At 48.3% G+C, this 21,802-nt stretch overlaps 2 protein-coding genes across 5 annotated transcripts; one reads left to right on the forward strand and one right to left on the reverse strand.

Annotated features, from left to right (window-relative positions):
• On the forward strand, positions 1-12,304 carry LOC101168129 (probable carboxypeptidase X1). Of its 2 annotated transcripts, XM_023959394.1 has the most exons (15): positions 1-869; positions 1,941-2,072; positions 4,913-5,022; positions 5,102-5,241; positions 5,317-5,401; positions 7,390-7,549; positions 7,630-7,715; positions 8,265-8,388; positions 9,548-9,744; positions 9,809-9,988; positions 10,236-10,433; positions 10,506-10,602; positions 11,243-11,382; positions 11,469-11,571; positions 11,829-12,304. In XM_023959394.1, the coding sequence occupies exons 1-15, from the start codon at positions 644-646 to the stop codon at positions 12,155-12,157; spliced, it is 2,307 nt and encodes a 768-aa protein (XP_023815162.1). In that variant the 5' UTR covers positions 1-643; the 3' UTR covers positions 12,158-12,304. The 2 variants fall into 2 exon arrangements, with proteins under 2 accessions (XP_023815162.1, XP_023815163.1); XM_023959395.1 differs by lacking the exon at positions 1,941-2,072 and having other exon boundaries at positions 6-869.
• Positions 12,305-12,397: 93 nt separating this feature from the next.
• On the reverse strand, positions 12,398-21,643 carry elp1 (elongator complex protein 1). 3 transcript variants are annotated; one of them, XM_023959392.1, is made up of 36 exons: positions 21,453-21,643; positions 20,964-21,119; positions 20,647-20,799; positions 20,379-20,460; positions 20,212-20,292; positions 20,043-20,128; positions 19,770-19,960; positions 19,301-19,424; positions 19,130-19,223; positions 18,828-19,058; positions 18,586-18,756; positions 18,424-18,502; positions 18,207-18,353; positions 17,999-18,105; positions 17,827-17,930; positions 17,699-17,752; positions 17,520-17,625; positions 17,331-17,446; positions 16,370-16,443; positions 16,219-16,297; positions 16,074-16,153; positions 15,859-15,996; positions 15,699-15,784; positions 15,450-15,598; positions 15,222-15,345; positions 15,048-15,145; positions 14,777-14,978; positions 14,640-14,701; positions 14,508-14,570; positions 14,373-14,433; positions 14,189-14,302; positions 13,442-13,541; positions 13,241-13,368; positions 12,772-12,923; positions 12,606-12,681; positions 12,398-12,533 (listed from the first exon to the last, which is right to left on the reverse strand). In XM_023959392.1, exons 2-36 carry the CDS (start codon positions 21,111-21,113, stop codon positions 12,466-12,468), a joined length of 3,930 nt encoding a protein of 1,309 aa, XP_023815160.1. In that variant the 5' UTR covers positions 21,114-21,119; positions 21,453-21,643; the 3' UTR covers positions 12,398-12,465. The 3 variants fall into 3 exon arrangements, with proteins under 3 accessions (XP_023815160.1, XP_011478858.2, XP_023815161.1); XM_011480556.3 differs by having other exon boundaries at positions 20,964-21,131; XM_023959393.1 differs by having other exon boundaries at positions 20,964-21,128; positions 21,452-21,643.
• Positions 21,644-21,802: the final 159 nt, after the last annotated feature.

The raw sequence follows: 21,802 nt of genomic DNA on the forward strand, positions 1-21,802 counted from the left end.
AGTGACTGTTGACACTTATAGTTAATACTACCATAATAAAGGGAGCCTTAATATAAAGGGTTACTTAATGAACAAAGATGAAGTAATCTGTCAGAGTTAGACTTTTAGCAGTAATGAGCACAGTACACACATCACACTAGATCAAATAAATAGGATTATTAATTATGAATCCAGAAAAGGGTCATTGATTGTGAATTGATGTTTTTTCTTGCTTTATGTCTTCATGTGTGACGACAGATAAAGGTTAAAACATCAGGAGTGGACTCAGAGCAGCAGATCCAGTGATAATGTTCCACCACATGAATGGAATCTGAAACATGTTCTGAGGATTTCCAGGATGGGATTTCATGATATTTATTCTGGTTATTAAACCAATCTGAGGTGTGTGACTCCGCCCACCTGCAGCTGTCTCCATGGCAACAGCAGAGTTGTATTTAAATGTGTCTTAAGTGTCATCGGATTTCTGTTTAAGTTGTGGTTTTGAGTCAGGACAGTGGATCTCTTGTCAGATGAACTTTTTTGCTTTTTCTTTTCCCCCCAGCTGGCGGTGTGTGACAGGAAGGAAGCGGTTTGCAGAGCGGCGAGCTTGACGGCGCTGCAGACAGGAGGTCAGGAGGGTCGAACGTTCAGTGAGGAGCTCACCATGGCTGGACTCCTCTGTGCGGCTCTGCTCCTGCTCTCCTCCTGCGGCAGAACGCAGACTTTCTCTGCTCTGGCCGCGAACTCGAGTCTTCCTCCTGCAGGAGAATCTGAAGCCACAGCGGCTCCAGCCTCATCAACAACTGAAACCGGCAAGACTGCAGAGGAGACGCAAGGAGAGGAGGAACTCCTGAGGAAACAGGAGGAACAGGAAGGTCCTCCAGAGTTTGGTCAGTCAAGCTGCTTTTGTTATTCAGACTAATAACTGAAGGTGAAGCTGAAATGTGCTGCTCTTGGTCTCTTTCTTGAAAAGCATCACTTTCCACAAGCTAGTCTGAAGGTTTGAGTCGTTTTTATTGAGCTGCTGTCAGAGGAGATCCGTCTGCTGAACGTCCTGCTGGAGACGGACTCAGCGAGGAGAGGCTGAGCTGTGGCTCCTCTCAGGGTCTGGGGGAGGATGTTTGCCCCCCCCCCCCCCCCCCCCCCCCCCTCTCACGTCCTGATCTGATGAAAGCCAGATGTTGATGGGTCAGAGCAGAAGAACCAGGAGGAACCACAGGGATGCTATTTTATGAAATAGTCTTAAAACTGCAGAGTATGACTCCAAATCTATTTATAATTCAGACTAACAACATAAAGTCTTTAGTTACATTTGTTACGTGTTAAGTGTTATTTTACAAACTTTAATAAGTTAAAGAAATAAGGAAGAGTTCTGTGATTGATGTTTTTCTTTCTATCTAATAATATGTTTTTGTGTTTTATTAATGTAAATTTCTTTTTCTTTTTTTCCTTATCGTCTTAATGCTTTTGTCTTTTTAAAATCTCTCAGATATATTTGCCTAAAAACTATTAAGACAAACATCAAAGCTCTGAAATTTTTCTATAAATGTGATTCAGAATCTTTGAACTCTACAACAAACCCAGCTGTTTCCTCTGATATCCTGTTTCTGCAGGTTTTAAACCCACAACCATCAATCTTCATCACCAGCTGCCACAAAACCAGAAACTGTTAATTTTATCATTTAGCCTTTTTTTGTTTTGTGCAGCAGATTCAACCAGGAAAAATACAAACTGATTAAAGTTTTGGGGTAAAAAATCTCCCAAATATTCAGTCGAGGTGCAAAACCAAAAACATTGAGTTGATTAAATCTGTGATTTTCCCCTCCAGGTCATAAGTCTTGTTTCTTTTCTTTCTTTGCGACTCTTTGAGTCGTCAGTGATGAATAGCGTCCTGCAGTCTGAGCAGAAGTTCAGCAGAACGTCACGCTCCTCTCTGCTGAAAACCTCTTGCCTTTTCTTAGCGAGGAGGTCCACCAGGAGCCTAAAAGTAACACAGAAGCTCCTCACTGCCCAGAAGAAACGCAAAGGCGCCGCCAAGAAGGTTTCAGCGAAAGCAGAAGCTCGGATCAAACAGCCCTCCAGGCCGCCGCCGCGTATGTACAAAAAGAAGGATGCAGAATGTCGGCCACGCCGCAGCTTCCCTGGATTTGTTCCCTTTAAAAGGTTTGGATTCTTTTCTGGATTAAAGGGAAGTAAATCCACTTCAGGAAGCAGCAAAGTCTTGAGCTGGAGACATCTGCATCTCCTGAGTCTTTACGCTTATGACTGCCATGTTCTAATGATCTCTGACAGACATCAGGAGGGATGCAGGGTCCAGCTTTTCTTTGACCTGCGTCTCTGAAAAATCCTCCTTTTTTTCATTTCTTGGATTTAAACGGTCTGTTACCGCTGAGATCATTTCAGTTTCCTCATCTGCTCACTGAGATCAAGTCAGTCAGTCTGTCAGTCTGCCCCAGGACAGCTGTGGCTACAACCCTAGCTTACCATCACCAAGTATGAATGAGGAGTGAATGAATAATGGACACAATGTAAGCGCTTTGAGTGACTTGAAAAGCGCAGATTAATCCAATCCATTATTATTATTATTATTATTATTATTATTATTATCATCAATGCTGTGATGAAGAGGAGCTAGAAACGAAGGACAACAGTGACACAAAATGTGCTATAATTGATTACGCAGTGACTCTAGAGTGAAAACAGGAGAGTCCGCGGAAGATGGCGTGAACCTGACTCTGACCTTGTTAAGCATTGAAGAATTCAAAGGTTTAGAGGAGGTGGGTTCAGGCTGGATCTCACTGTTCCGCCCATCTCTGATGTTCACCATGCACTCCCAACAGTCAGTGTTGGACTAAAAGGGAAAAGCTGCATGAAGACATTTGGTCTTCATGGCACCACGGCGAGGAATCAAGAGGTTCCGAAAAGCTGCTGGATTGTCATTTGTTTGCAGATGATCTGATGCTGTTCATGCAGAACTAAACTCCAACTTTTCTGGAATGTTCTGAGTCCAAAGATGCCAAAAAAGGAGTTTGTGTTCTGCTCCCCCACCCCCACCCGCCAAGTAGGGCCAACGATGATGGACTTGTTAAAAGATAAAGAAGAATGGAGCATTCAAGATGGAGCCGACAGAACCAGAGTCTAGAAAACGGCTGAGCTGAGATCCAGAAGCTGGGGTCTTTCTCGACCGCACAAAGAAATTCTGTCGACCCAAACAGAGCGCAGCTCCAACGGGCCTGACCCAACGCCATCGATGTGAAACAAACTCTTTGATGACCTTCCTTTGATCTGTTTTCAATTCTCCCAGTGGGCTTTTAATTATGCTTATGTCGTTTTTTTAGCCCAAATCACAAAACCCGTGTTGTTTTCTAGGTTTTTATTTTTTGTGCCACAGGAACATCTTAAAAAAACACCAAAAACTCAACTTGAGTGGCATTTCACTCCAGCCTTAACCTGAAGAAAAGACATAAATGTGAGTTCTCCTCCTCTTCCTCCTCTATGAGGAGCTTTAGAAACACTGAGCTGCTCCTCAGCCTGAACTTCAACCATGAATGAAGCTTTCTATCATCACGCCTGCCTCTTGTCCAGGCACCTTCTATGACCAACATACTCTAAAGTCGCACCAGTGAAGTTCATGTAGGTGCTGCTATAGCGGAGTTCTCCCCACTGTGGAATGTGGCGTGTTCATCCAGCTGGTTAAAATTTCATTAATTACCCCGCCCCCCTCGCCGCCTCCACCTCTTGGACAGCTTTGTTTGGTTGCCAGCTCTCTGGCTCGGCATCAAATGTGTGGTTTGGAAGGAATCCAGAGGTTAGCCGCTCCACACACACTGTTTCAGCCTCCAGCCGAGGAAGGATCCTGCAGGACAGCGAGGCGAGATGGAGAAAGGGTCTTCACACCAACTACCACCTACTTGTAGCATTCCTCCAGGCTTCCTCTGCTCCTCGGCGTCTAGTCAGCAGCAACAGGAAAGAGCCGATGAGCTGAAGTCAACTTGTTTCCTTCCTAAATTTGAGGATCTGTTTGTGTCGGTTTTCCTTCCCATTATTCAGTTTTGTAACACTTGATCAGTTCAGATGATCAAACCATTTGATCGCACACAAACATGACATGAGAACTCACAAAACACAGACTGAAACATTCATAAAGACAACTTTTAGGATGTTTGGACTCCAGAGAACCAAAGGGAGAGATCATACCCAGAAGAAGGAAACCGTGAACCGAGGAGAACCTCCATCTAAAAAGAGTCCAAGAACCCAAGGAGGACTCATCCAGGAGGTCCTGAAAGAAGATGGAAAGAAGGTCAGGCCGTCCTGGATTCTGTTCAGGTCAGAGGTCATGATCCAACCGTCAGAAAGAGACTTTTGGACAAACATGGACTAAGGAAAGGAACATTTGAGCCACCAAACCTCTGGACTGATGTTCTGATGAGACACAAGAGGAACTTTCTAGAAGTAGAACATCTACAAACATCCAGACAAGCCAAATAGACTTTCAGTCAAGTGTCAAACATGGTGGTGGGAGTGTGATGGTGTGGAGCTGCTTTTCAGCCTTAAAGACCTAAACCACTCGATTGAATTGATGGATCCGTGAAATCTGTCCCTTAGCAGAAAGTCCTGGAGAAGATTCTGCATCAATTCATGAGCTTAAGATCAAAAATGTTTAGGTTCCAACAACAGAACACGGCCCAAGAACACAACCGAGCGCATATTTGATGTAGATTTTGAATGTTCTGGTCAAAGTTTGGACCTTATGACCTTCAACAATCGATCAGGCTGAAGGTCCATCAGTGTTCTGAAGTCAAAGCTCACCAAGTCTTCACAAGCATCAAATCGAAATTGTTCTCAGGTTGCTTTTGTATTCTCTTAACATAGAGACAACTGTGTTGCAAATAAAACTGAATGGAATTGATCTAAAGTTGTTGATTTGTGTCAGAATGTCCTCCTCTGGGCCTGGAGTCGCTGAGAGTGAAGGACGCTCAGCTGAGAGCTTCGTCCTTCAAGCGCAGAGGTCTGGGCCCTCACCGCGGCCGACTCAACATCCAGGTAACTCCCCAGAGGAAAGCAGGAGGAAGTCCAATCCCCCTGCAGGCCGCCGTCAGAGGGACGTTTGTTTGTGCTGCAGTCTGGAGTAGAGGACGGAGACATCTATGACGGCGCCTGGTGCGCCCGCCACAGAGACAAGAACCAATGGCTGGAGGTGGACGCTCGGCGCCTGACCCGCTTCACCGGCGTCGTCCTGCAGGGACGCAACTCCATCTGGAGGTCGGTGCGGGTCGGGACTGTTTCATGTGGTGGAGATCTGGAAGCGGGTGATGAGTTTGTGTGTCCTGTTCTCAGCTGGGACGTGGTCCACTCCTACAAGGTTCAGTTCAGCAACGACACTCTGGTCTGGAGGCCGAGCATGAACGGCAGCCAGGAAGCTGTGAGTGGAAAACCACTTCTCGTCTTTTTCTGCCTTCATTCATTCCAGACAACGGACTGATGATGAGTCCAGCAGCTTCTCATCACTGTTTTCACAAACCTTTTCATGATCGAAAGAATCTGAAAGAAAGACATGAAAAGGAGCTAAAATGTGTTCTCCGGTTACAGATTCCATAAAACTAAAGGGAAAAGTCTTTAGTTTGACTCCTGTCAATCATTTTAACCCTTGTGCTATCCTAGGCACTTTACCATTGGGAGTTGGGTCATCTAGACCCACTAGACAGTGCTCTGAACCTTTTTTCTTCAATGATTTGTGATCTTCACTGGTGTCAATGGATTACATGACATCTTTCCACCTTTATCCACCTTTGTCATGGTAGGGAGAACACGTCAGTGTAAAGGGTGGGTCATTTTGACCCCCCAAGATAGCACAAGGGTTACAGGGAGATGCTGGTTATTATAAAATGGTTTTATTAGAAGATGGAGAGAAACTGACCTGACAGCTGCTTTCAACAGCCTTTTTAATGTGTTTAAGTTAAAAAAAAACGTCTATTTTTTAAGCTCCTTGAATTACGGCAACCATAAAGACCCAACACGTGTTCAGATCTGATGAACAATTCCTACAACGATACACTATATTAAAAAATTTCCTTTATAAAGAAACAGAGATATTTCAGACGGATTTCATTGGTTATCAAAGTCCTTTTTTTTGTTCTTTTAACATTCGTACTAAAGTTTTTCATCCAATAAGTTTTTCTACACATCAGAATTTCAGAAGAAATTACGATGATGTCATCAAGTATAGTTTAAATATTACAATTAAGTTATTTAACTGCCGTTTCTTTTTACCTGTTATCACACTTTTACCAGTTATGGGCTGTTTTATATTTTAGTTTTTTAACACGATCTTTTTATTTCTATTGTATTTTAGACCATGTGCCATTTTTTTTAATGAACTAGCTTTACCAAAAATGGTCTTTTGAGACTTTTTTATGGTTTTAACCTTCTGTCTTGAGTCACGTTGTAAACAGTTTTCTCTGACTATACTCAACGACATAAAGATGTGTAACTCAGGCACAGCTCGTCTAACAGCCTGTAAGCTTTATGTGCGCTTGTGTTGTGTTGTCAGGTTAGCTTGTTAGTCCTGTGCGTGCATGAATGTAATTTGCAGCTACTGGTGTTGTTGAGTCCAAGACAAATTTCACTTGCGACAACAAAGTTCATTCATTCATTCATTCATTCATTCATTCATTCATTCAACTCTGGGACAGAAGTAGCACTGCACAATATAAGGAAAACTTGTGAAAAGCGATATTAGTGATCAATATTGAGATGACGATATAACTTGGGATGAATGAACAAATAGCAAAACAACAAAAATCAATAATTTCCATTTCACTGCAACAGTTTAATTCAAATAAGACTCTACATAACGTAAATTATACTCCAAATGACCCTCGTCTACATAGGAGACCAACATCTAACATAAGAACTCCATCCGATTAATCAAATGCATAAAGGGATTTATCTGATTCGTTAAATACTTCAAGCTGCCATAAGATTGTTTTAGCGCATTTAAGATGAGCATTTATCGCAATTTTCGCCAACTTTTGCGATATGCGTATTGCACAGCTTGATATCGCGATAATTTTCGATTTATTGTGCAGGCCTTGACAGAGCTATAGTGGGAACGATGTACTGCCCTGTGGAACTCCAACAGTTTTTTTTTGTCTGTAAATCTTGAAATTCACAAAGAATCCTCCGAATTAGGAAAGTTTTTCTGAATCATTGACAAAGTTTAAAAAATGGATTAAAACTGGCCTGATATAAACTCAGAACCAAATCTGTGAGTTTAAACTCATTGGAATATCTGGACTAACGATGAACACAAACTATTTTTAGGAGGCGGAGTCTCATTGCTAATCCCACTTTTTGCACACTTCAAGTCTTAATATCTTCACGCATTCAGCAGTTTTCTTTGGGCTTCAGGTGTATGAAGGAAACCAAGATGCTGAGACTCCCGTCCTGGCCTTGTTCAACACCTCCACGGTTGCACGTTACATTCGGATTAACCCACAAACCTGGTACCAGAACGGGTCAGATGGAGACATCTGCCTCAGAGCCGAAGTCCTGGGTTGTGCCCTTCCTGGTACTGAAAGCGGACAGTTCATTGATATACTTTCATTTAGACATTTTATCTTCCATCACATCTGGATTTCCGTCTCCCAGATCCTAAAGACGTCTGGCAGACGGAACCAACGCTGATGGACGATCAACTGGATTTCAGGCACCATAACTACAAGGAGATGAGGAAGGTAGGAGGCTGTGAACAACTTGTGTTCCTAAAATAGACAACTGTGTGAAACTATATTGTGTCCACTCAGAAAACATGACTGCAATGATGCCAAAAATTTAGCTCAGATCAAATAACTTTCACTTTAAATAAAGCAATAAACAACATTTTTCGATAGGAAATTTGAATTTCTTTGCAACCCGCCTCTAGTGGTCATTTGAGGAACTGCAACTTTTGAGAGTTGAGAGGTTGTTTTGTTTTTTAGCGCCCCCAAATGGGCAGTGTTTGCCGCTGCAGGGTTTTTACCAACCGTTTGGTCTTCTTCAAAACCAAATCCAGTGGAGTGTCCCCAGCATGCAAACATCCTCAGCAGCTTCATTTGTCCTCTCAGCTAGAAAACATATGTAATGTAAAAAACAAACAAACACATTTATTTAAAAAAATAAATAAAAGACGCACCTTTTTCCAGCATAAATGAGGTAACGTTATAAAACCACAAGATTAGAGCTAGAAAACCTCAGGAACAGCAGCTTGATTTGATAAATAAGTCCATTTTGTTTTCGTGTGTCAGCTGATGAAGTCCGTGAACGAGGAGTGTCCTGACATCACCCGGATCTACAGCATCGGGAAGAGCCACGGCGGATTGAAGCTCTACGTCATGGAGATCTCGGATAATCCAGGAAAACATGAACTGGGTGAGTCTTAGGCCAAAAAGGTCAACTTGGGTTAATTGTTTTTGTTTTATCTTCTACATAAAAAAATATATTTAACAAATGACGTGAATCTGTTGACGAGTGACATAAATGTTGCCGTGTGTCCGCCTTAAGTATTTAACATTTTCCTCAACTTGAAGGGAGAAAAAACCTTTAGAAAAAAGATCCACGAAATCCTGGAAACCTGTTCATTCTTTCTGGAAAACAGAAGAAGACGCCATTTTTCAGGATTTTTTAATGAGACATATTTATTTGCTGGAGAAACCTTTTTGCAAATTGGACCGCCCATCTCCGTCTCTCCAGATTTCTCGTGATTAATCATTTTTCGTAAAACACTTTCATTCAACATACTTGAACCAATCTTTACAAACTTCTGCACATTTCCTGTTTGGACCACCACAAACCTGATGGTACCGCTCATTTTGCCCAATTATGTTGCTTTTTCGTAAAGGAAATTTAGAGCGGTGTGGTTGTCAACTTTAACATTATAACCTCACCTAAATTTAAATAGATGACTCATTATTTATGTTTCTTTGTATCAGTCAACTCCAGCTGGGATTCGGACTGTTGTGGTTCAGCATCAGAGTCTGAGTCGGTTTGGCGCTGGCTCACACCTAAACCAGGCCAGCACTTCAGGACACCCCCACAGTGAAGGGTGAAGGGTTTAGGACAGACGTGTTAGATCTCACAGATCTCTGCTACTATGAGGTCCAAAGCAGAAACCGGGGCGGGCGGGCGGGCGATGTGACAATAAAAGGGCCTACTTTAAAATAATAAACACCTTACTGCTAAAATAATACATAAAAATGCCTCAATATGTGTTAAAATTGTTAAAGACCAGAAAATAATAATAAAAAAATAGAAGAAGAAAAAATTGATGTAAAGAAAGCTCCCAAATGATATAATTTATAAGAAGAGATCCAGGTTTAACGTGTTTGTGGCGGTTGGTTAAAGGCAGAGTGGGACCGTTGGATGAAGATCTTCAGTGGCGTCCGCCCTGGGACGCCATGGGGACCGGCAGCCTTTTATGTTGAGCTCTTGGACTTACAACAGTCGAAACAGCTACACTAAGAAATTTTTGATGCTTCAAGTTGGTCTACTTTTCACAAAATAAAAGAGTGTTCTCTGGCGCCCCCTGCAGGAGAACCAGAGTTCCGGTACGTTGCAGGGATGCACAGGAACGAGGTTCTGGGCCGAGAGCTCCTCCTCAACCTGATGCAGTACTTGTGCCGGGAGTTCAAGCGCGGAGATCAGCGGGTCGTCCGCCTGGTCCAAGAGACTCGCATCCACCTGCTGCCCTCCATGAACCCCGACGGATACGAGACGGCCTTCAAGAAGGTCCAAGAGCCGCGTGAGTCCGAGCCTTCCAGGCTCCAGCCGCTGACCCCTCTCTGACCCGCAGGGCTCCGAGCTGGCGGGCTGGGCGCTGGGCCGCTACAGCTACGAAGGCATCGACATGAACCACAACTTTGCTGACCTGAACTCGGTGATGTGGACCGCCATGGAGCTGGAGACGGACCGCTCCAAACTCATCAACCACTACTTCCCCATTCCGGAGCAGTACACGTCTGAGGACGCCTTCGTACGTCTGCCGTGACCACGCTATTTCTAAAGATCACAGTCTGCTCCTCCCCCTTTTCTCTCATTTGAGTTTTACAAAATAAAAGCACAAACTAGAAGAAAAAAAGGGTTTTAGCAGTTTTAGAGACGCAGTCTGTTTTGTTTTGTTTTAAATCTGCTTTGTTCCATAAAATATGCATTCCTGGTTCATCCTGACATGAGGATCACAATGACTCCTTTCACAATAAAAGCCTGAACTTTGACCTCAGGTGGCGTCTGAGACACGAGCCGTCATCAGCTGGATGCAGGACATCCCATTCGTGCTCGGCGCCAACCTCCACGGTGGGGAGGTGGTGGTCACTTACCCGTTCGACATGACCCGCGACTGGGCACCCCGCGAGCACACGCCCACCCCCGACGACAGCTTTTTCCGCTGGCTGGCCGCGGCGTACGCCAGCACCAACCAGGTCTGTGTCCGCCCAGCGCTCGGGTCCACAGACAGGAACAGGTCTGTGAAGGTTCTGATCCGGTCCCTCCAGGTGATGTCCGACCCGGACCGGCGACCGTGCCACAACAAGGACTTCCTGAGAAACAACAACATCATCAACGGAGCGGCGTGGCACAACGTACCAGGAAGTAAGAAGGGAACAAAGCTTTTCCGTCTTCGTTTTGTTGTTTTTCACCATTTCTGCTTTTAAAACACTCCCTCTGGATGATTCCGGTTCCTCATCTGCCCACAGAAACAAGAAGTTACTTTGAACATTTTTTGACAAACGTTGGTTTGATTCCATCCTTTTGATCAAACATCTGTCAGACGTGTCTTTAGATTTGCTTTTATTCTGTCCTGGACTCCCAACGACCAGAGTGTTTTCATGATTCTTCTTTCTTTGAGCCGAATTTGACCCCCCCCCCCCCCCTGCTCATCCTCAAAGATTCACCAAGATTTGCCAGCTGCTCGTATCCGGTGAGGGTGGGTTAAAAGGGGGGTGGGAAGCGCCTGAGGCCACTTTTTTTTAATAGTTTAAGGTTTGATCTTTTTATTTTTGTCTAACCTTTGCTCCACAGCGCCACCAAGCGGTCAGTTGAAGTACAAAACTCATTTGTTGCATACAAAATGCTGAACTCTGATTCCTTGGATCCTAAAGAAACTTTATGCAAGGACCGCTCATCTCCCGAAAAGATTTTTCGCAATTTACGATATTTCCTAAGACACTAGTTTGGCTCCTGAATCCACATAACCTAACAAACTTTAGGATCTGGTTCTGCTTCTCCTCAGGTATGAATGACTTCAGCTACCTGCACACCAACTGCTTCGAGATCACCGTGGAGTTGTCCTGCGACAAATTCCCGCATGCCAGCGAGCTTCCCCTGGAGTGGCGGAACAACAGGGAGTCTCTGCTGGTTTTTATGGAGCAGGTCCGGTTCTGCGGATTCCCACCTTCGCCAAGCGAGCGAGCGCGGCGGTTCCCCGGTTTGTGACGCTCTCGGGATTTGGGTTTCAGGTCCACCGCGGCATCAAGGGCGTGATCCGGGACCGAGAGAGCGGGGAGGGGATCGCAGGCGCCGTCATCAAAGTGGAGGAAATAGATCATCACATCAGATCAGGTGGGGTGTCCTTTACATGAAGGGAGCAAAGCATGCTGGGAAAAACATCTTCTTTAAGAAACAAAAAAGGCCAGTTAATGCAGGTGTTTCAGGTTAGTCCAACAATTTTAATAACTTCGTCTTATTTTACTTGGATATAAACATTTGTCAGAACCATTATAGTAACTCACAGACAATCTTTGCATTTATAGAATGTTTTGCTTCTGATGCCGGTTTGAAACCCGTTTGATTCCTTCGCCGTTCCTCTCTCACCGCAGTGGCTGATGGGGATTTCTGGCGGCTCCTGAATCCGGGCGAGTACCAGCTGACGGTCACCGCGGAGGGGTACATGCCGTCCTCCCGCACCTGCTGGGTCAGGTACGACCAGCACCCCACCGTCTGTGACTTCCACCTCACCAGGATCCCAAAGCGGAGGTTGAAGGGCGTCCCGCCTAAGGGGCGGGGGCTCCCCAAGGACCCGCAGCTCCGGCTGCGGCAGCTGCGCCTGCGGAAACTGCGCAGCAGCACCAAGAACATCAACCAGAGGAGAGCTGCGGCTGCCGCCAGGCCACGGGGGGTCCGACGAGGGGAGGGGGGCAGAGCATGACTCAGCATCCAGAGGAGTCAACAGGTTGGAGATTTATTTCCAGACTCACCAGAAAAAACCCGACTGCTTTCATTTCAAACGTCATCAGAAAAACACTAAAGCAGAAAACGTCGTCCACAAATGTAATAAAGTTATGTGGCAACAGGTTTTTGTAGTTTTACTAGATGCTTCCTGCTCTTTAGACTACATTTTTCACGGTTTGCTCTGCAGAAACGTGACAGACTGAGAAATTCACTGAAGCCGTATTCAAAACAAAACTTTATTACATTTTTAGAACTCCTCCTTACAGTTTAGAAAAAGACGTTTAGTCAGTTTAGAACAACCAGCTTCCACTTGACTCCACTTCTCATCTTCGGAGCTGCAGGAACTTCAGGATCTGCAGGAACAGAGGAAGAGGTTTTTACCTGCAGCAGCTCTGGGATTCAAACCTGTCGTTACAGTTTGTCACCTGTCGGTGCAGCTGACGGTTTCTGCTGCTGGAAGGAGGCCGTGATGCTGTTTGCAGTGGAGTTCGGCCCGGTTACCTGAGGAGTGGGAGTGCAGGCGTCTGATTGGCTGCGTGAACCTTTTAAAGGGAGCCGGGCCGTGGCTCGGTGAGAGAGAGCTCTGCTTACCGGGGCGTGGCTGGTCTGCACGCCCTCGGGCCACACCTCCGGAACCGCCGCCTCCATCGTCTGCAGAGCTTCGCCGAAGGCCAGCTGCAGCTTCTGGGCCTGTTTGTCAAAGTGGAACAGAACCAGCGCCTTCAGCAGGCAGTGGACCTCCTCTGAGGAGCAAAATAAAAAAAAGACATTTCCTCTGAGAGCTGAAACCTGCTTTAGCCAAGCACAGATGAAAAGTATTAAATAGGATCACATTAATGTCCCCAAAAATCCTAAATAAGCAGAAGAAAAGATGTGGCAAACAGGAAGAAGCATAAAAAAACAAGTTTTTTTTGGCTCTTTTATGGTCATTTAGTATCTGAGTTTCTGAAGAGCTAAAAGTTTTATATTTGAAGCTGAATTTATCTTAAACACCAAGAAAGAGTGAAAAAAAATCAGACTGGTCGGACTGGAGCTGAGCAGCTGCTGGTTGGCGGTTTACCCCTCATCTTGTCCACGGTGGTGATGATCTCGCTCAGGGCGTACATCAGCGCTCTGTCCTCCGTCGGGCTTCCTTCCTTCAGACTCAGCTTCTTCCTCTCTGCTTTGCGGCGGTTCTTTGATGACCTCCTGCGGGCGGCGAGCACACGAATGACGAAACCATCGACTGAAGGGACGTTTCTGCTTTTCTCGTTTTCCTTACGAAGAAATGCGGGAGTTGCTCTGCGAGTATTTGGAGGCCGTCATCACGCTGCTGGCTTCAGAGTACAGCTCTGCTTCTGGACAGTCTGGACCGTCTTCATCTGATGAAGAAGGCAGAATATTAGCCTCGCAACAGCTGGTTTAAAAAAAAAAAAGACAGTGATCCATTAAATCCATTTTCTTTTTAAGTAAATCCTGTTATTTCCAACCTTTTTAATGTTATAAATAAAATTCAATCGTCATTGTTAAACACTTTTTTTTTTCAGATCCCCAAAAACAGAAAAAGGTTTTGAATAAAACCTGAACTGATGTCGAACTTTGGAATGAATTTCCAGCCTTTAAAGTTGCAGCAAATCAGTTGACGGCTAAAACAGAAAACGGGGTAACGAGGACACCTGGTGGTGAAAAACTAAAAACCAAAAGAAAGTCCAAAAAGTTCTTCTGGACTTTTACTCATGAGTTTGAAACGGGGCGGATTCATTCTGTTGGGTTTGGAAACGGAGACGAGTTTGATTAACTTTGACAGAAAGCTGGAATGAGGAAAGAAAAACTTTTGAAGACGTTCCTGTTTAGGTTTGTCATGTGAATCACATGAGATCTAAGTGATCTGGGATGAAGGGTTGTATTTCCAGAGGAAACCTGTCTTTTGTTTTAAGCCCAGACGCCTGGATTTTGACCTCCTGTGGACGATTGTACATGGTTTCGTGTTGGCATGGAGCTGTGCGGCAGCGTGAAGCCAGCGCCTCACCGAGCATCTCCAGCCTGGCCTTCTCCTTCTGCTTGCGGACGACGGCCAGCCGGCTCCTGTGGCGCACGAACGTCACCGTCTGAGTCTCCAGAAAGGCCGTCTGACTGCTGAACGCTGAAACACAAGCGGCGCTCTTCATTCCGACCCTTCCTGTGTGTGTGGTCATGTGACCCCGCGGTCTCACCTTCCAGCAGCGCCGGCTTCAGGTTGGTTTCGGTGATGTCCTGCCTGTTGTGCACGTGAACCTGAGAGAATCGCTCGTCAGACGTCTTTGTTTGGGTCAAACGTTCGCCCCTAAAAGCTTGGAGAAAGTACCAACCAGCCTGAGCGCCTCCTCCCACGCCGCCCCGGTGATCAGCGCCAAGATGGCCTCCTCGCAGTCCTGTCAGACAGAAACGATCAGAGCCGGCGGAACAACCGGGCGGGAACGGGAGTCAGAAGGTGGGCTCACTTTGGCGTACTGGTCCAGCAGCAGAGCAGCCTCTGAGTAGCGCCTCTGTTCAGTCAGCTTCTCTGCGGGGACAAACCGCAAACCGTCGGCTCATTGTCCCGTTAACGGTTGGCCTGACCTCCCGTTGCCGTGGTTACCTGCCAGGTCCCTGGCCAGCAGAGCCAGCTGGTCGGGCGGCAGCGGTATCTCCTGGGCCACGCAGATGGCGTTTCTCCAGCTGGAGCTGCTGGTGAACGCCTGCAGGGCTCTGACCAGCTCCCCACATCGCCATAGCAACAGGCCGGCCTGCTCCGCCTGCTGCTGCTCCACCAGGTACTCGGCGTAGGCGCCTGTCAGAGCCTGCGAGTCGAGAGGCGAGCGTCACCGAGGTTCAGGCGCTGCGAGCTCCGGCAGAGCGGCCGTCCCTACCTTGTGCTGAGGACTGTGAGCGGCGAACAGACGCAGAGCTTCGCCGTAGAGCTGCTGCTCCGTCACCAGCTGCAGGACTTCAGGGAAGTGCTGCTCTCCTGAGGGCAGCAGAAACCCGCTTACAGTCGCCGTTCAGGCGCCCTGGTCCTCACGCTCACCAGTGAAATGACTGACCGCACTTGCTGAGGTGAAGCAAGGCCTTCCTGTAGCGCTTCAGGTGTCTGTCGATGGTGTAGCGCTGGTAGTGGGGCTCCAGGCTCTTCAGTTTGTTCAGGAACGGGAGGTACTCTTTAGGGTCCTGCAGGGATCCGGAGGAGAAACGGATCAATCTGAGCTCCTCCCATCTTTTTAAGTGGGACACCTACCAGAAACGGAGATGGAGGAGCCGCTCTCCCTACTCACCTTCTGAGATTTCTCTGCCACCATGAGAACCAGATCAAAGTCGTACGTTCCCAGAGAGTGTTCGTACAGATCGTTGACGTTGACGAGGAAGAGGAGGTACTTCAAAGCTTCTTCTGCACCGACGGCGCCCGGAGCTCCAGGAGGGTTAACTGCAGACACACAATCTGTGATGAGGCGCCCCGGTAAACCCAGAGGGGAGCTGCGGCGGTTCTCCCACAGATGGATCTGCTGCTGTGTTTGCCCTCCCACCTCGCAGCTCGTGGACCTTCTGCAGAGCGACCTCCAGCTCGGGGACGCTCTTCTTCACGTGAGCGGTCAGAATGGACAGACAGAACCTGGACAGAAGAGGAAGGTGATGGTTCTGAGCTGCGTCAAACAGAAACCAGGCTGAAGCAGGACAGTCACAGACTTGTGTGGATCCATCGACTCCATGGCCTTCAGTAAAGCCTCACTAACGACGTCCACCTTCTTGGGTCCAGACCCACTGGAGGTCTGGACCGGGCCGCCTTCAGGGGGCGGGTACATGCTGCTGGTTGTGTCTTCCTCTCTGTTCAGACGTAAACAGGGAGATTTGAACAAAGTTTGAGGAGAGAAGGGGGTTCTGGGACTTCGGCAGGAGCTCACTTCAGCTCAGTGAGGAAGAGGTTGATGTGGCTGATGGAGTCCAGCTGCGTGATGAAGGTCTCCACGTTCTCCAGGAAAACCTGCAGAGACGGTTCAGGATCAGTCTGCAGGAGAGGCGGTGAGCAGAAAGCTTCAGACTCCGTACCTTTGGGTTATGATCATACATGAGGTTCAGGTTGATCCTCAGCTTCCTCATGCACTCAAACGCCTCTCGGAACCTCAACCTGCAGCAGAGACACGTTCAAACTCCCAGAGATTCCTCAGAATCTGCTGAGGATTAAGGACAAGAACCTCACCCGTCCAGCCACTTCCTGATCTGAGCCAGAACCAGAGCTCTGTGATGGATGCTCTCCAGGTTTCCTCGAGGCATCTGCACGTTTAAATGAGAACGTTAATCTGTTCCCCTAAACGCTCCAGTTCTGTCACGTTAAACAAAAAACCTTTTATTTAATAGTTGAATCAAAAACACAGAAATAGGAAAATAACAGACATTTTCCACAAATCATCCTGGTGCAGCGAATGTATTAAATGAAAATGTTCTAAACAACAAAAGTCAAAACCAGCATTTTTGTTCTGACTGCTGCTGCATTAACATGGTTTAGGGTCCAACACAAATAATGTCTAGTGTGGAAAAACACACATTTTAGCGCTTTTCTTCATTAAACCTGTTCTGATAATAAACAGAGATCAAACTTTTTCACTACATTTAGTCTGAAACCTGTGGATTCTACAGGATTTATAAATCACACACGGCCTGCTGATTTAGAATTTAGAAAGTTATTTTCATTTAGCCAAGATAAAGGCGGAAAAAAGGTCACAACGACGGGGTAAAAGAGCAACAACAAGGGGGTAAAAGAGCTCCAACTATGGGGTTAAAGTGCCACAAAGGAAGGGGAAAGAGAGCCACAACGAGTGTGTAAAAGAGCAACAAGGGAGCTGAGAAAAAGCTGGAACTGAGGAGTTAATGTGCCCCTGGTGGGTCCTGGGGCCCTGGTGGGTCCTGGGGCCCTGGTGGGTCCTGGGCCCCTCAGGTTGCAGTCCTATGATTTAAATAGTTGACTGAACATCCTGATTGTTTCAGTGCAGCCTTTTTACGTTCTTGGTTGGATCCTGCAGACATCTGTACTGTTCTGCTGCACACTGTTCTCACAGACGTGGCAGAAGGTTTTTCAATCCAATTAGACAGTCTATGATCGAGTCTGTGCTGCAGTGGACGCCGGTCTAGAGGTCAACGTGTTTCTGTCGGGTTCAGTCCACCTGCAGGATGACTCTGGTGTCCTGAGGAACCACGGTCACGATCCTGGATCCTCGCTCCACTCGCCTGAACGTCTCATCGTTCTGATCTCCATCCGAGGCCAGAGCTGCCTGCAGCCCTGAGAGGTCAAAGGTCATTCAAAGCTACATCCATCAACCACAGGGAGGCAGGAGCGCTGCAGCGAGGCTCACCTTTGAGCGTGAGCGCGCTCAGACGCAGGCAGCGGCAGCAGTGCGAGTGCGTGGTGAGGAGCAGGAAGTCGTTGCAGACGGCGAAGGAAGAAACGTTGGAGGCCAGCTGTGGAGAAGCAGACACGATCTCAGAGGACCCCACGCCGCCACTGCCAACAGTGAGAGAGCCGGCATCAAACCTCCGTGTCCCCGGCATACAGGTGAGATCTATCTGAGAGGCCGAGCAGCTGTTCCTGCAGAGAACAGGTGAGTGACGATGAAGGTACGAGAACTTCCTGAAGGGTCTTCGCTGTTACGGCGTGCGTACCTCTCTGCCGATGCGGCACAGCGCCGTTTGAGCGCAGGAAGCAGGGAAGTCGATGCTGCAACCGCTGGAATCCCGCCACTCCTCCACGGACGGCTCCGCCCCACCTGCACGCAGACGCTGAAGGTCAGCTCCGGCAGACACGTTTCACATGCAGCTGGAAGAGTTTTCTGACCCCAGAGGAGCCTCCGGATCCGTCCGTCCTGCAGCTGCAGAGCCACGGTTCCCGTCTGCGGGCAGTGAGTCACGCCGACCACCACGCCCTCCACCTCCACCCGCGCCCTGCACCACAAAAACACTACTGAACTCGGAGAAAACCATCCGTCCTCTGCAGCGCTACAGCTGAGCGGTTGGCGGGGAAGCGGGGGCCTCGGCCGGCTGACCTGACAGCCAGGGCGTCGCCCTCGGGGCGCAGCAGCAGCAGGGCGGAGGAGCCCGGCAGCAGACCAGCAGTGACGCACGCAAACAGCTCATCCTGGAGCCACAGCAGCTGCCGCAGCGCCAGAGGGGCGGGCTCATCGACCGCAAGTCTGAAAATGAAGAGGAGGGTTTAACACCCGCACAGCCGAAAACACACAAAGAGGGTTCATGCGAGTTCACCTGAGGGTTTTGTGCAGCACGAGAGGCCGGGACGCCACCCGGAAGCCGTCTGCAGATCCGTCTGCTGCTTCACCTGCATCTGAACCGGGGAGAATCTTTATTGATCCCCCAAAAATGACTCGTGATCTGCTCATTAAATAGTAGAAAGATGGGAGGGGGTACCTGGGGTGTAGAGGCAGACCTGTCCGTCAGACGTGAGCGCCGCCAGCTGATTAAACCCTCCAGGTCGACACAGGAAGGCCACCTGGTTGATGTTGGACGTTGACTGGAGCTGGAATGAGCTCATGGGGGGGGGGACCACGGTCTGCCTGAAGGTCGTCACCAGGATTCTATCTGGAGGGGTGGGGGTGGGGTGTTAGTAAAGTTTGGATCGTTTCTGATAGGACCGTCTGATCGGTGCTCACCTCCGTCAATTACGGCCACGTTGGCGTTGTCGGTGGCGTCTGATCCGGCGCTCCGATCGGTCGTCCAGCTCCAGTCGTAAGTGATGCAGGTCCAGCTGCGCGTCACCACGTGGAGCCGTAGGGGGCGCTCTGGATCCCAGCACACAGAGGCCGGAGCCTTCTGGGGGTCTCTGCCAAAGTCCAGGCTCTGCTTGAGGTACCAGTGGTAGTTCCCCACCGTCCAGAGCTGGACTGGAGGCAGAACTGAGGTCTGAGGACAACTTCGGGTTTACAAGAGAAGCTTCTGTTCCCTCTCAACTCACTGTAGCTGCTGCCGCCGCCGCCGCCCTCGGCGGTCACGTCCTCCAACCAGACGCCCAGGACAGTGGAGTCGCCGTTCCACAGCAGCTCCTTCACCTGAAACACGAGGAACAGCGGCGTCAGCGCGGGTCGCAGCCACACGGCGAGCGGATGGGGGGCGGCGGCCGGCGTGCCTTGACTCGGTCTTTGGCGAAAGGCAGAGTGAAGTCTCCGTGCAGAAGTCCGTTCTTCTCCAGGAACACCACGCTGTGTTTGTTGGGCTGGCGCTGCGAGCTGGTGAGGAGGCTGCCGGACGGCCTGAAACACCAGAACCACAGGAGTCACTGAACCGCGTTCCTCCCAGCGACCCGAAGCTCCGATTTACCAGAACACGGAGCCCGACCGACGACGGTTCTGACTGGGAATGACCTTCAGGGCAGGAACTGTTTGAAACGAAGCGACTTTGAGTTCTTGGTTCCACTTTTGCACAAATGTTTCTCTCATTTCAGATTTTTCTGACTCTTCATCCAGGAAGAATTCCAGCACCGGGATCAGGAGAACCTCCTCCAGGATCTACGGCTGTCTCAGAGACTCCGTAGAACCGAACCCCGTCAGATCCGATGCCCCTCCCCTGTAAGCGGGAACCAACAGAGACGTTCTCACTTCCAGCAGAGCGCCTGCTCCAGCCCGTTGATGAGCTCGCTGGTGGCCTGCAGGACCCCCTCCCGGCTCCAGATCCGGACCTTCCTGGCTCCCGTCTGAGGGCAGATGGCGCTGACGGCGAAGAGCTGACCATCTCCTCGCCACGTGACTCGCGGTCTGCGGTCGTCCCAGGCAACCGCTGGCTCCACCTCCTGCATTGGGCCAAAGGTCAATGAGCGCCATCTGATTTTTTTTTTTTCTGGTTTCCTGAAGTTTAAGAACGTCTTGGTGGACCTGGATCTTCCTCTGCGCCGCCTTCTTCCCCTCCGAGCCGTGAAACTGCGTCTCTTTCTTCCCCCATCCCACCGTGATGAACTTCCCTGCACAGCCAGCGGGACACATCAACCACGGGTTTTTTCTCTCAGAGACCAACCTTCCAGATTAAACCATCTGGAGAACGTACCTTCACCAAAGTCGTCCTGGTGGATTCCCACCTCTGTGATCGGCTCAAAGTCTTTGGTCATCATGACGACGGTTTCCTGACCTGCAGACGAAAACTGCGGTTACAGCAGACGCCGACGTTTCTAGACGTCTCTGTTCCACAGAATCCCTCCGACTCGACCTGCTGACCTGTGGTGAGAAGAACCAGCTCCTCGTCAGGACTCCAGCTCATGGCGGTGAGGCCACTGTCCACGCTGCCAACGCACTCCAGCTGAAGAAGAAGAAGAAGAAGGGGGGGCCAGCAGGTCAGTCTCCTGTACAAACTTTCAGACCCCCAAAACGCCAAACTATCTCCAGGAAAACAAAGATCTAACAGACGATCCACAAGAAACAGAGATAACTTTTTGAATGTAGGATGTCGGCGTGAGGGAATCAAACCCGCTGATCCTCTACACACCTGGCAGGTGTTGAGGTTGAAGAGAAGCACGTCTCCGCTCGCTGTGGCCAAACAGGCGGACTCCAAATCCGCCAGGTCCTGCAGCCCCACCACCGCCCCGCTGCCGTCCTCGGGGAGGAACCTGTCTGCGGTCAGGGACGCTTCGCCCAAGACCTGGAGAGGGTGGTTAGTCAGCTGATCATCGGCGTTCTACTGCACCAACATTTTTACCCATTTCTTTGAAAATATCACACAAACTATTGTTTCTCTTCCCAAAATGGGATTGGATTCAAGTCCTTGAGTGACCCTGAAGATTCACAGGTTTATGGGTGGTGCACCTGTCCAGAGCGGGGGTCGAACTCTACGATGGAGAACTGGGAGGTGATCAGCAGGGAGCCGGAGTCGGCCCGGACGCAGACCCACTGAGGGGAGCCCAGAGCCTCCAGATCGGAGCTCTGGAGGCTCTTCAGCAGCTTCAGGTTCCTCATCTCTGCCTAAAAAAAAAACTAAAGATGAACAGAAACAAGAAAAAGTTCTGCAGAAATCTGGAAACACATTTACAGGTAAGAAACTTGCTGGCAACGCCGCAGGAGTCTAAAAACTCACTTTTCCTGCAGTTTTTCTCTGTCAGTAAACGCAGCAGTTGCATTTAGCTGATGTCGTTTATGCATTACTTGCACAAACTTTGAGTTTTTACAGACAGAAGAACCACCATGAGTTGGAAAACTCAACATAAAAGACTAAAAAACACGACTAGGAAGCAAAATGTTTACACCAAAGATTTTTACATTAATTTTAACTGTCCGAAAATGGAAGTGTTAGCTTACCGCTAAGGGAGAAAAGGGCGTGACGTGTAAAAGCGATGTTCTAATTATCGGACCAAACGCGGCATCTTGAAAACAAAGAAAATCTTCAATAAATCAATATTCCGGCTAAAACGTGCGGCATCTACGTCTGTGCAGAAAATCCACAACATGAACATGCGGCGGACAACCCATACCCTTTGACCTATGACGTAGTTACAGATTGGTACAGCGCCCCCTGAAGACTTGGAGGAAAACTGCACCAGAAGCTGAAACTTCCTAAAAAGTGAACTTTTACCAATCCAATAATAAATTCAATATCTGGGTTTTTAACTTTATAAGAATTTAAAATTAAATGTATTCATGGATTTATG

Source organism: Oryzias latipes, chromosome 10 (assembly GCF_002234675.1).
Source record: "Oryzias latipes chromosome 10, ASM223467v1".
Classification (NCBI taxonomy): Eukaryota; Metazoa; Chordata; class Actinopteri; order Beloniformes; family Adrianichthyidae; genus Oryzias; species Oryzias latipes.

Bases quoted from the DNA above. Each gene is read 5' to 3' on its own strand.
- LOC101168129 (XM_023959394.1), top strand. From the start codon at position 644: ATGGCTGGACTCCTCTGTGCGGCTCTGCTCCTGCTCTCCTCCTGCGGC. The intron at 5,242-5,316 runs GTCGGTGCGGGT...TCCTGTTCTCAG, and splicing joins GGACGCAACTCCATCTGGAG to CTGGGACGTGGTCCACTCCT. The intron at 5,402-7,389 runs GTGAGTGGAAAA...TTTGGGCTTCAG, and splicing joins TGAACGGCAGCCAGGAAGCT to GTGTATGAAGGAAACCAAGA.
- elp1 (XM_023959392.1), bottom strand. From the start codon at position 21,113: ATGAGGAACCTGAAGCTGCTGAAGAGCCTCCAGAGCTCCGATCTGGAG. The intron at 20,293-20,378 runs GTCAGCAGGTCG...TTTCGTCTGCAG, and splicing joins GCTGGTTCTTCTCACCACAG to GTCAGGAAACCGTCGTCATG. The intron at 18,503-18,585 runs GTACCCCCTCCC...TCCCCGGTTCAG, and splicing joins GGTCTGCCTCTACACCCCAG to ATGCAGGTGAAGCAGCAGAC.